At 44.9% G+C, this 13,054-nt stretch overlaps 1 protein-coding gene across 2 annotated transcripts in view; it reads left to right on the plus strand.

Annotated features, from left to right (window-relative positions):
* LOC137327487 (neural cell adhesion molecule 2-like) overlaps nt 1-13,054 on the plus strand; it is a 1,142,796-nt gene that overhangs the window by 841,054 nt on the left and 288,688 nt on the right. For both annotated transcript variants that reach the window (XM_067993365.1, XM_067993366.1), the window contains exons 8-10: nt 3,379-3,524; nt 7,418-7,568; nt 9,472-9,659. In XM_067993365.1, coding sequence (XP_067849466.1) covers nt 3,379-3,524; nt 7,418-7,568; nt 9,472-9,659 — 485 coding nt within the window. The remainder of the gene's footprint in view (nt 1-3,378; nt 3,525-7,417; nt 7,569-9,471; nt 9,660-13,054) is intronic.

A 13,054-nucleotide genomic window follows, 5' to 3' on the forward strand; every position in this document is an offset into this window, starting at 1 on the left:
GAGGAGGGAGGGAGGGGCGTGACTGGGCCGGCAGCAGCCCGCAGTGTATTTGCGGAATCAGGAGGGGTGCTCCTTCTGTACAGTACCTCGGAGCTGTAGTGTGGCAAGCTGCTGGTCAGCAATTTAATGATTGCTTCCTTCCTCTTCCCATCAATATTTTCCCCTCTCCTCCTACCCTGAAGACACTCCTCCCCTGTTGGGGTATGGTTCCATGGGCACCGCAGCCATACCTGAGCCTGGGTCGCAGCTGTTGGCAGGCTATTCCACTGCAGGGGGTATCACCTCCGACCCTGGCCTCAGCCAGGCCTAATCGTGGGCCAGCACGGGTAACTGGCCCACGATTAGGAGTGGAAGTTGATTCATTTCCTCCTCATCAATCTGACGGCACTGAGAGCAGGTATTGAGTTCCGACAAATATTAAAAGGGACGCGGTGCCTTTAAGATAATTGATTGGTGACACCTGTCCCTCTTCGCCGCACCGTCTCAAGAGATTCGCTTTGATGTGTGTTGACACCTCTACCTAAATTAACTGAATTATTCAAAATCGGAACAGAATTAATAGCCCTGAGTCGTGACTGAGTTAGACAAAGAAACTAAAGTGATATTCAAATTCTGAGGACATCAGAGGCAGCTTTTATCCGATTTCAACAGAACTCCCAGTTTTATCTTAGTTTTATATTGTGACATTACAATTTTACCCTGTGATTGAAGTGTTACAGATTCAGATTCAGATTCAGAGGAGGTAAGTGAATTAGTGGTAGACGTGGGGGTGATGTCACTAAGACCTCATAATGGCATTTTTACATTGGCAGGTAAACAGTGCACCAACAATCTGCAATTATACAGCACCTTTAGCGTAGTAAGACGGCCCAAGGCGCTTCACAGGAGCGCTGTCGGACAAATTTTGACACCGAGCCACATAAGGAGATATTAACACAGGTGAGAGGTTGGTCACGTGGATCGTCTTAAAGGAGGGGAGAGAGGCGGAGAGGTTTGGGGAGGGAATTCCAGAGCTTAGGCAGCTGAAGGCCCGGCCGCCAAAGGTGGAGCGATGAAAATCGGGGATGTGCAGGAGGCCAGAATTGGACGAACGCAGAGATCTCGGAGGGTTGTAGGGGCTGGAGGAGGTGACAGGGATAGGGAAGGGCGAGGTCACGGAGGGGTTTGAACTTAAGAATGAGAATTTTGAACACGATTCCCATCACCAGCAGTTTATTACCAATTTAAAGGGGGTAACATCTGCACCTCAAAAGGTGTCTAAGGCCTAACTTTCTGTGGGTCCTGAGAACATTGGTCATTAGCAGCACAAAGTGCCAGACTGGCAGAACGCTGGCAAAGATAAGAAACGAAAGCAGAGTTCAGGAGCTACAGCTCTGGGCCTGAGGGCCGTCCTGCTAATATAAAACATGCCTCCAGTGGGCACATCTGAGTTTCATTTCTTATTTGGCCACTCTATGGGGAGTCGTGGGCGGTTGTATACTGTGAGACAGACAGAGAGAGAGAGAAAGAAAGGAGAGAGAAAGGAGGGAGAGAGAGAGAGGGAAAGGATTGAGCGAGAGGAGAGAGAAAGGAGCGAGAGAGAAGAGGGAGAAAAGAGAGAAAGAAAGGAGAACGAGATAGACAGAAAAAGAGAAAGTGAGAATGAGAGAAATAGAGAGAGGGAAAGAGAGAATGAGAGAGGACCAGATAGAGATAGAGAAAGAGAGTAAGGGAGAGAGAAATAGAGAAAGTGAGAGAGAGAGAGGAAGGAGGGCGGAAGGAGAGAGAGAGAGAGATAGCCACATGCTGTGACAGCCCTTCCTCCCTCTATCTCACTAATTCCTCTCTATGGCGTAGATATTTTAACTTTCAGGCTGAGAATGAGTCAGAAATAATCTGTGGTTGGTTCCCAAATGTCAGCAGTGCCCCAGATTATAACGTGAGGCTGAATTGTAACCCCGTTTGATGTCCCTTTTGCGAATGAAATCTTCTGAAGTTCTGAAGGGAGTTGCTGATTTGGAAATGGATCTCCCAATTCATCTATTCACCTCTCAGGTCTCTCTCTATCTCGATATGACGTGTTCATATGCCTCGACTGAATTATCACTGTGTTTCCAATCCCGGATCCATTATTATTATTTTTTTTTAAAAGAAGGTTAAGTCTTTTGATCATAAGTGCTGAAGGACAGAAGGGGCATAAAACGAAGAAATCTTCACACGATGAAAGTCAGCCTGAGGAATGGTGCGGTAACACCAGTATGGCACCGTGCAGGACACCAGAGAGCCCTGGCGATGGTGCATGCAGGGACCCACGTCATTGACAACGCTGCCTCATATCCACGGCAGCAAGTTAAAAGAAAGCCTTGCATTCACACAGTGCCGTATCACGTGTAGCTCAGATTACATCGAATTTTACAGCCATTCGGCCCAACAGGTCCATGCCGGTATTTATGGTCCACACAAGCCTCCTCCCACCTTACTTCATCTCAGCCTACCCCAAGCATACATCCCAAAGTGTCACATGTACACCGAGGTTCACTGACTGCTGTTATGCACAAATTCGATGGTCGTTTTAGGCACTTGTTCATCCCTTGAAAGGAATCTTTTTGTCGACCATCAATGATGCTGAGCACTTTCTCCACGAGAATAGCATGTCCCACCACTGCCTGTATGGTATGGTATCTGTATAAGCAGTGAATGTGACCAGAGATAGCACTCTGCCCGCTCAGCTGGATGTAAAAGATCCCACGGCACCATTTCGAAGAAGAGCAGGGGGCTTCTCCCCCCCCCCCCCCCCCCCCCGGTGTCCTGCCCAATATTTATCCCACAACCAACATCACTAAAAAAAAACTGATTCTCTGATCATTATCTCATTGCTGTTTGTGGGATCTTGCTGTGCTCAAATTGGCTGCCGCATTTCCTACATTACAGTAGTGACCTCACTTCTAAAGTACTTCATTGGCTGTAAAGCGCTTCGAGGTGTCCTGAGGTTTTGAAAGACGCTATAGAAATGCAAGTCTTTCTTTTCTTATGCCTTAATTGCTTGTGCATTTTGAAATTAGTCCCCATAGCTTTCAAAACGGCATGTCGCCTGTGGTTAATAAAATATTTGTTCATTGTCAATTAATAAAGGAAAGGTGGGTGACAATTTATATTATAACACCTCCCTGCACAGTCTCTGACGATGGGGGAGTAGGAGGGGAGTTACAGCCTACCCTAGCGTTGTCTCTCACAATGTACATGTGATGGGTGGTGATACAGTTTATAACTCCCTCCCCCCTCACTGGTCAGGACAGTGAGCATTTGTTTGTTATCAGGTGGATACACAGCGTTGCATCAGGGCGAAGCAAAGTGGTGGCGGAAAAGGCTTAATTGTACCCCGTTCTTATCCACTTGCAGTTGAACCACACATAACCCTCCTGAAGAACGAAACGGCGACAGAGAATGGCCGTGTGGTGATTACCTGCGACGCGGAGGGAGACCCTACCCCGGCAATCTTCTGGAGGAGGGTCGGCAACGGAAGCAGTTTTCTCGAAGGAGAGAAGGTAAGAAGGGTGTCGTTGATTTGTGAGATGGGAGGGGGCCAAACAATTTTCCTTCTCTTATCCCCTCCAGTTTCCCCCTCCCCCACCAAAACTTCTGTTCTCAATCATTCCGCTGGGAATCTCTGCCCTGCAGCGAGCTGTGGGAACCTCCCCAATTTCTCAGCTCTCACTGCATGAAAGAACCAAGTCACTCTTCTTCACTCACGTTGAACATGGCAGCCTTGGCAGGGCAATAGGACCCTTTGTCTGCTGGGAGCTCACTCTGAATTAAGCGCTAACTTTTTGTTTTGAATTGGCAGGTGGTTAAATTGTAACATCCACGACTCAAAGCTGAGAGCGATAGGTTTTTGTTGGGTGAGGGTATCAAGGGATATGGAGCAATGGCGAGTAAATGGAGTTGGGGTACAGATCAGCCATGATCTAACTGAAGAGCGGAACAGGCTGGAGGGGCTGAACGTTCCTATGTAAAAGAAAACAGGAGCTGGGAAAGGGGGAAGATTTAAACCTTCCATACTGCACTGAAGAACACGTGGACAGTTGAATGGATGTAAACTGTCTAGGGGAGTTTGTTCACGATTAGTTCAAGGCTGACTTCTGAAGTAGGAACATAGGAACTGCTAGATGAGAAAAGACTAAAGTTCATCTAATTTGTCTTCTACCATCCTGGTAGTCACATGATACAACGATAATGGAGTTGTTGACTAATTGCAGCAATCAATCTCTATCGATTAATCTAGAGGGAGGGCATTCGGCCCATCGTGCCTGTGCCGGCTCTTTGAAAGAGCTATCCAATTAGTCCCACTCCCCCAGCTCTTTCCCCGTAGCCCTGCAAATTTTTCCTTTTCAAGCATTTATCCAATTCCCTTTTGAAAGTTATTATTGAATCTGCTTCCACCGCCCTTTCAGGCAGTGCATTCCAGATCAAAACAATTTGCTGCGTAAAAAAAATTCTCCTCATCCCCCCTATGATCCTTTTGCCAATTATCTTAAATCTGTGTCCTCTGGTTGCTAACCCTCTTGCCACTGGAAACAGTTTCTCCCTATCTCCTCTATTAAAGCCTTTCTTAATTTTGAATCTATTAAATCTCCCCTTAACCTTCTCTGCTCTAAGGAGAACAATCCCAGCTTCTTCAGTCTCTCCACATACCTGAAGTCCATCATCCCTGATACCATGCTGGTAAATCACTTCTGCACCCTCTCCAAGGGCGTGACATCCTTGGAATTAATTCCGCTGTTTAAACCAGGCAATAGAGCCAAATCTATATCCCTGTTGTTTACCAGCAAGCAGAGATCCGATTGTTTACAAGTAGGAAATTTATAATCTCTGCTGCATTTTATTTTAAAAATTGCTTGGAGCAAGATAGATCCATTAAGGACAAGAGTAGTTATTTGTACAGGGACGGTAAACAATGTGCAGATAATAGACAATGTTGGACCTTAATCAGGCAAATATAAGGAAAAGCACAATACTTCAGGCAAGTCACCATTTCATTATCCTCAAGCAGCTGACTACTGCAATATCTTGCATTCTGCAGTTCCGACACAAATACATACGAGCCTCGTAAGATTGAGTAGAAAATGCCCATACGATGCTTTAATATTAATTAATTAATACCAATTTTAGAGCTAAGTTTCTGACCCCGTATCCTCTCCATCACCAAGACCGCCTACTTCCACTTCCGTAACATCGCTCATCTCCGCCTCAGCCCGTCTGTTGCTGAAATCTTCATCCGTGCTTTTGTTACCCCCAGGCTCGACTATTCTAACGGACTTCTGGCCAGCCTCCCACCTTGCACCCTCCATACATTTGGGCGCGTGCAAAACTCTGCTGCCCATATCCTAACTCGTGCCAAGTCCTGTTCACCCATCACCCCTGTGCTCGCTGACCTACATTGGCTCCCAATCCACCAACGCCTTGATTTTAAAATTCTTACACTTGTGTTCAAATCCCTCCATGGGCCTCGATCCTCTCTGTCTCTGTAACTTCCTCTATCCCTACAACCCTCTGAGAACTCTGCATTCCTCCAACTGTGACCTCTTGTGCATCCCGCTTGCTTCACCCCACTCTTGGCGGCAGTGCCTTCAGCTGCCTAGGCCCAAAGCTCTGGAATTCCCTCCCTAAACCTCTCTGCCTCTCTCTCCTCCTTTAAGATGCTACTTAAAACCTACCTCTTTGGCCAAGTTTTTGGTCACCTGTCCTAATATCTCCTTATGTGGCTAGGTGTCAATATTTGTCTGATAACACTCCTGTGAAACGCTTTGGGACATTTTTACTACGTTAGATGCCCTATATAAATGCAAGTTGTTGCTGTGGTGGTCGAATAGACCATTGCCTGGCCTCACACATGAAGGATGACTACTTGGAGGAGCTGCCAGAGAGCTGTGAGATGGTCCACCAGCATGGCTCACTGCCTTGAGGAGAGAAATGGAGAAAGGATGAAAAGGAATTGGAAGATAATTGAGAGAAGTCTGCAAAACACTGGAGGGAGCAATTATCCTCTAGCCTGACAAAGCTTTAGGATTGTGGGATGGATGGAAGCTATGTTATTTTCATACTTGTGAACAAGCATGACTTCTGTAATGGTTCCTCTTTGCTAACAGCGGGAGGAAGCCAATTAAACTCGAGAGAACTCAGCGGGTAGCAAGAGTAGCTGCACTTGAAGACAAGTTCGCCAGCTCTGGTACGAGGAGTTGGTGCCATTTTTAAGACATGGAGCTCGGTCGAATCTCTAGTAAATTGCAGACGGTCGGCAACCACAGTGACCCACAGTCGGGACCCCCGGGATTTGCTTTCTTCCACCAATTTTCTCGTCTCCTGAATGCGCGGACTCACGCTGCCCTCAGGCACCTTGCCTAAGAGGCCATTCCTCACTTGTGAGCCCAAGCAGGGATCTGACATGGGTCAGGCATGGGATGTCTTATGAGGCCACTACATCACTAAAAGAACTTGCATTTATATAGTGACTTTCACGACCTCTGGAAGTCCCCAAATCACTTTACAGCCAATGAAGCACTTTTTGAAGTGCAGTCGCTGTTTTAAAGTAGGAAACGCGGCAGCCGATTTGCGCACAGCAAGATCCCGTGAAGGGAATGTAGGGAAACGGCGCAGTTAAATGTAGCAGAAACAGCGAGCAGTAAGCTCACCTCATCCCTGGGACCTGAAAATTCACCCTTTAATATTGCTTCGACTTACACTGCAACACAGCCCCTCGTCCCAAGTTTCATCTGATGTTCCTCCCAGTGCCGTTCATTATGGAATGCTATTTGAAGATTCCACATATACTGCCCTTCCCTTGCGGGGCCACTGCTCTTTGTTGCTAGGGTACCTTTTGATCAAAGTCCAGAACTTTATGTTAAGATGCAGAAATTGGCAACACACATCCGAAGCTGAAATGACCCTGTGTTGTGAAAGCTGGAATAACTTCCTGGTGACGAGGACAACATTTTTTTTGATGGGCCAGCTTCTGTAGTCCATTCATTGGGAGAAATAATATAACACCTGTGGATGGTCGAGGTTTTACATTCAGCTTGGGGCACGAATGAATCTTTTTAACCATAAAATATATGGTTTGAAAAATGGGTTGTTGAAAAAGATGAAAAGAAGCTGGTGGTAATTTTGACTTTGGGCGACAGTATAAAACGAACAGTATTGAATCAACCACCCATTATACATCTCTCCCAATGTTCGAAAATCAGAAGAGATGTATAAAAAGTGGCAGAATCAATATCGTTCATTTTACACTATCCCCCAAAGTCAAAATTATCACCATTTTGTTTTTTTTTAAATTCTACAATCAGGTCAGCATTTGCTGTGATTGGCGTGGGGGGGTTTCCCCAAAAAGTTAAGTTATTTATGATTATATTACAACAGTTTGTATTATTAATAATAACAGATCCATGATGGGAGGATTGAGGTACGGAGACAAAAGGGGAAATCTTCATTGCACATCAGGAACATCGAGCCGAGCGACTCAGGGGCATACTACTGTGAAGCCTCAAGTCCAATCGGACGAGACCAGAAGAGCATGCACTTGGATATTCAGTGTAAGTACAGCCACTCGATGGCAGAGGGCCTGCCTTTGCTCATTGCCTCTGACCTCTCAGCATTAAGGGTCGATTTGGTTTCAGTGTCATTTTTTACTTTTTATATTCATTCTCGGGATGTGGGCGTCGCTGGCAAGGCCGGCATTTATTGCCCATCCCTAGTTGCCCTTGAGAAGGTGGTGGTGAGCCGCCTTCTTGAACCGCTGCAGTCCGTGTGGTGAAGGTTCTCCCACAGTGCTGTTAGGAAGGGAGTTCCAAGGCAGTGACGATGAAGGAATGGCCTTCATGATATATGTCCAAGTCAGGATGGTGTGTGACTTGGAGGGGAACTTGGTGGTGGTGGTGTTCCCATGCACCTGCTACCCTTCTAGGCGGTGGAGGCTCGGATTTCTGAATAAGAAACTAGAAAAACAGATTTTGAATTTCCACAAAATTATGTTTGTTTTTCTAAAAGCCTCACTTAAAATTCCCCTTCCCGAGTAGCAACGTGTTTTACTCTCTTATTCAAGTCCTTCTCTGTCATAACCTTACTCCTGATGCCCTCTACTTAATCATCTGCTTAATCAAGAGCAGACGAAATAAGGAAAGGACTTGCATATAGATAACACCTTTCACGTCGGGTCACCTATCCTCCAGGATTGACTTGGAGTCTCCAGGAATTGAAGATTAATCTCCAGGACACTATTGCGAGCATCCAGGGGGGAAAAAAAATCATAGTGGCATTAAAAAAAAATTGTGCGTTTTTTTTCTTTTCCTTTGGACACTTTCGCTTATTAGTTATAAAAATATTGGAGATGAAAAAAAGGCTATTTGACTGAGAGTCAAGATTCATCCAATTGGGAAACAAAGAGTTTGTTCGCTTCCCAATTGGTGCGGGTAGGCGGAGCGTCGTGGGGATGGACATGTCAGGCGACCAATAGCGGGAATGTGAGGGCGGGCGGTTGGAGGCAGGAGGTCATGTGATGAAACCTCCAGGAATACTTCCAACCAGAGTTGGTAACCCGACTTTCACGACCTCGGGGCGTCCCAAAGCGCTTTACAGCCAATGAGGTACTTTTGAAGTGTAGTCACTGTTGTAATGTAGGAAACACGACAGCCAATTTGTGCACAGCAAGCTCCCACAAACAGCAACGAAATAATGACCAGAAAATCTGTTTTCTTGTGATGTTAGTTAAAGTACTGGATTTCTTTTTGCCTGCATCTCCCTGACATCTCAAACTCAATACAATTGGAATCATAGGCCCAATCCGTATTAAGGGTTGCCAACCCTCCAGGATTGTCCTGGAGTCTCCAGGCTATAAAGATTAATCTCCTGAACACTGCTGCGAGCAACCCAGGAGAAAAATCACTGAAGGGTTAAAAGTGATGTGTATTTCTTATTTTCTTTCAACACTTTTTGTTTATTAGTTACAAAAATATTAGAGATGGGAAAAAAGGCTGTTTAACGGGGCGGGGTGTTTGGAGGCCATGTGAGAAAACCTCCAGGAACATGTCCATCCAGAGTTGGCAACACTGTCGGTATTTAGCACCTTGTAACGCAGGGCGTTACCTTCCCCAGTTTACAGGCCTTTAAAACTCAAGCTTGGTGTCACCGGACTGCTGCCTCTTGACTGACCTCTTTTCAACCTTAGTCGGTGTTCTTCATTATTGGCCTCAGCTCTTCACTTAGTTTCTCAGCTAAACAGTGCTGTGTTCCACTAGGCCTAACTTCTGGAATTGTGCACCTCCAGCCCGCGATTTTAATTTCAATGGATGAAAAGCTACGGCCTTAGTGGTTGTGCAGTTTCTCAATAAGCTCCGATGACATGCGTGGGGAGCACAACATCCAGATTTGTCGCCCATAATTCATTGTTTGTTCCTTTTAAAATGGAAGGTTTACTGAATTTCTTCCTTTCTCCCTCAGATGCTCCCAAGTTTCTCTCAACCCAGGTGACCTACTACTCCTGGGAGGGGAATTCCATCAACATCAGTTGTGATGTCACAGCCAACCCTCAGGCTTCCATCCACTGGAGGAAAGAAGGAGTTGCCCTGTCCGACTTAAATACATCCGACGTCAGCATTTACAAGAAGGGGACCAAGATCCTCCTGGAGGTGGGTAAGGGGCTTTGTAAGGACTCCCACTTCAAATAAAGCAGGTGCCTGGGGTGGACAGGATGAACTCTTTCACGACTTAGGTCGTCTTTTGGCTTTTACAACTGTAGTTCCCAGGGGTGGAAACAAGGCATTTATAGAGTGGGACACAGTTTGGAGAAAGTCACATCTTCAAACCCTACATTGCTTATCCTATGACTGGCTGCCTTCCTTGGAATGACATGATGATACCGGGGCTTAAATTTCGAGGACAAGTTGCATAGACGAGGCTGGTATTCCCTTGAGTATAGAGGATTATGGGGGTGATAGAATCGAGGTGTTTAAGATGATTAAAAGGATTTAATAGGGTAGATAGAGAAACTATTCCCTCTGGTGTGAGAGTCCAGAATAAGGGGGTGTAACCTTAAAACTAGAGTTTGCCGTTCAGGGGTGATGTGAGGAAGCACTTCTTCACACAAAGGGGTAGTGGAAATCTAAAAGCTGTTGAGGCTGAGAGCCAATTGAAAATTTCAAAACTGAGATTGATAGATAATTGTTAGGTAAGGGTATTAAGGGTTATGGGTGAATGGAGTTGAGATACAGATCAGCCATGATCTAATTGAATGGCAGAACAGGCTCAAAGGGCTGAATGGCCTCCTCCCGATCCAATGTTCCTATGTTTCTTCCTATGTTCCTCTGAAATATCAGATCAGAAACCATCTAATGAAGGTTGGCTTTATGAATATGTGGTGCTAAGCCCGCCAGTTGGGTATACCAGGAAATCAGAGGCACTGCTCGCAATTTCCCAATATGTACAACTGACAGGTTGAGGCTCCACACCAGCAACACATCCTGAGAAAATTGTCTCTTGGCACAGGGAGCTCATAGGGCTGATTGCAGAATATGACACTCCCGCCAGGGAGCTTCCACTACCGGGAGTGTTACATCGAGTTACATCGAAAATACAACACAGCAACAAGCCATTCGGCCTAACTGGTTTATGCCAGCATTTATGCTCCACATGAGCCTCCTCCCTCCCTTCTTTGTCTAACCCTATCAGGATATCCTCCTATTCATTTCTCCCTCATGTGCTTATCTAGTTTCCCCTTAAATGCATCTATGCTATTTGCCTCAACTATTCCTTGTGGTAGCACGTTCCACATTCTTACTACGTTTTGGGTAAAGAAGTTTCTCCTGAATTCCCTTTGGATTTATTAGCGACTATTTTATGTTTATGACCTGTAGTTTTGGTCTCCCCCACAAGTGGAAACATTTTCTCTACGTCCACCCTATCAAACCTTTTCGTTATCTTAAAGACTTCTATCAGGTCACTCCTCAGCCTTCTCTTTTCTAGAGAAAAGAGCCCCAGCCTGTTCTGCCTTTCCTGATAAGTTCTGGTATTATCCTTGTGAATCCTTTTTGCACCCTCTCCAATGCATCTACATCCTTTCTATAATACAGAGATCAGAAGTGTGCACAATACTCCAAGTGTGGTCTAACCAAAATTCTATACAACTTTAACATAACTTCTCTGCTTTTCAATTCTATCCCTCTAGAAATGAACCTCAGGTATTGATTTGCCTTTTTTATGGCCTTAATAACTGCATCGCTACTTTTAGTGATTTGTGTATCTGTACCCCTAGATCCCTCTGCTCCTCTATCCCATTTAGACTCTTATTATCCAAGTAATATGTGGCCTCCTTTTTCTATCCACCAAAATGTACCACCTCACACTTATCTATATTGAAATGCATTTGCCAATTACATGCCCATTTTGCAACTTTATTAATGTCCTCTTGTATTTTGACACATTTTCCCTTTGTATTAACTGCACCCCCCAATTTGGTGTCATTCCCAAATTTTGAAATTGTACTTCTGATTCCTGAATCCAAATCGTTCATATAAATTGTGTACAACAGTGGTCCCAGCACTGATCCATGTGGAACACCACGTCCCACCTTTTTCCAGTCTGAGTAGGTATCCTTAACCCCTAATCTCTGTTTTCTGTTTTGTAGCCAACTTGCTATCCCCATTCTGCTACAGAACCCCTGACTCCACATGCTTTGACCTTCGCCATGAGTCTGCAATGCATTACCTTATTGAAGGCCTTTTAAAAATCCAAATATATTACATCTTCTTGTCTACTCATTCTATTAGTTCTTCAAAGAATTCAATAAGGCTGGTCAAGCATGATGTTGGGAATTGCGGGCAGGCTCCCATCATTTTCCATCCAATAACTTTATGGATGGAAAATCGCAGGGAATGAGCCTGTAATTGTGCAACATAGTATCATGGTATGTTACAGCACAGAAGGAGGTCATTTGACCCATGATGACTTTGCCAGTCCCATTCCCCTGCTCATTTCCCATAACCCTGTAAATGTTTTCCCTTCAAGTATTTACCACTTCTCTGCGTTAAATTTCATTTGCCATGTGTCTGCCCATTTCACTAGTCTGTTTATTTCCTCCTGAAGTCTGTTGCTATCCTCCACATTGTTTACAACATTCCCAAGTTTCATGTCATCTGCAAACTATGAAATTATACCCTGTATATCCAGGTCATTAATATATATCAAAAAGAGCAATGGTCCTAATACGAATCCCTGGGAAACACCTCTGTAAACTTCCCTCCAGTCTGAAAAATAACCATTCACCACTACTTCTGCTTTCTGTCCCTTAGCCAATCTTCTATCCACGCTGCCACTGTCCCTTTAATCCCATGGGCTTAATTTTGTTTACAAGTCTATTATCAAATGTCTTTTGAAAGTCCATATACACAACATCAACCACATTACCCTCATCAACCCTCTCCGTTACTTCATCAAAAAACTCAATCAAGTTAGTTAAACGTGATTTTCTTTTAACAAACCCGTGCTGACTTTTATTTATTAGCCCATACTTTTCCAAGTGCCAATTAATTTTTACCTGGATTGTTGTCTCTAAAAGTTTCCCCACCACCAACATTAGGCTGACTGGCCTTCAATTGTCGGGTTTATCTCCCTCCTTTTTTGAACAGAGGTGTAACATTTGCAATCCTCCAGTCCTCTGACACCACCCCCATATCTAAGGAGGATTGGACGATTTTGGACAGACCCTCTGCAATTTCCATCCTTACTTCCCTCAGTAACCTAGGATACATCCCATCTGGACCGGGTGGCTTTTCTACCTTGAGTACTTTTTAGTACTTCCTCTTTATCTTTTTATTCTATCCAATATCGCTAGTACCTCCTCCTTTACTGCTACAATGGCAGAATACTCTTCTCTAGTGAAGACCGATGCAAAGTATTCATTTAGTGCCTCAGCCATGCCCTCTGCCTCCACAAGAAGATCTCCTTTTTTGTCCCTAATTGGCCCCACCCTTCCTTTGACTAATGTTTTTATAAAAGACTTCTGGGTTCCGTTTTATGTTAGCCACTA

The sequence above is a fragment of the Heptranchias perlo genome, chromosome 11 (assembly GCF_035084215.1).
Source record: "Heptranchias perlo isolate sHepPer1 chromosome 11, sHepPer1.hap1, whole genome shotgun sequence".
Classification (NCBI taxonomy): domain Eukaryota; kingdom Metazoa; phylum Chordata; class Chondrichthyes; order Hexanchiformes; family Hexanchidae; genus Heptranchias; species Heptranchias perlo.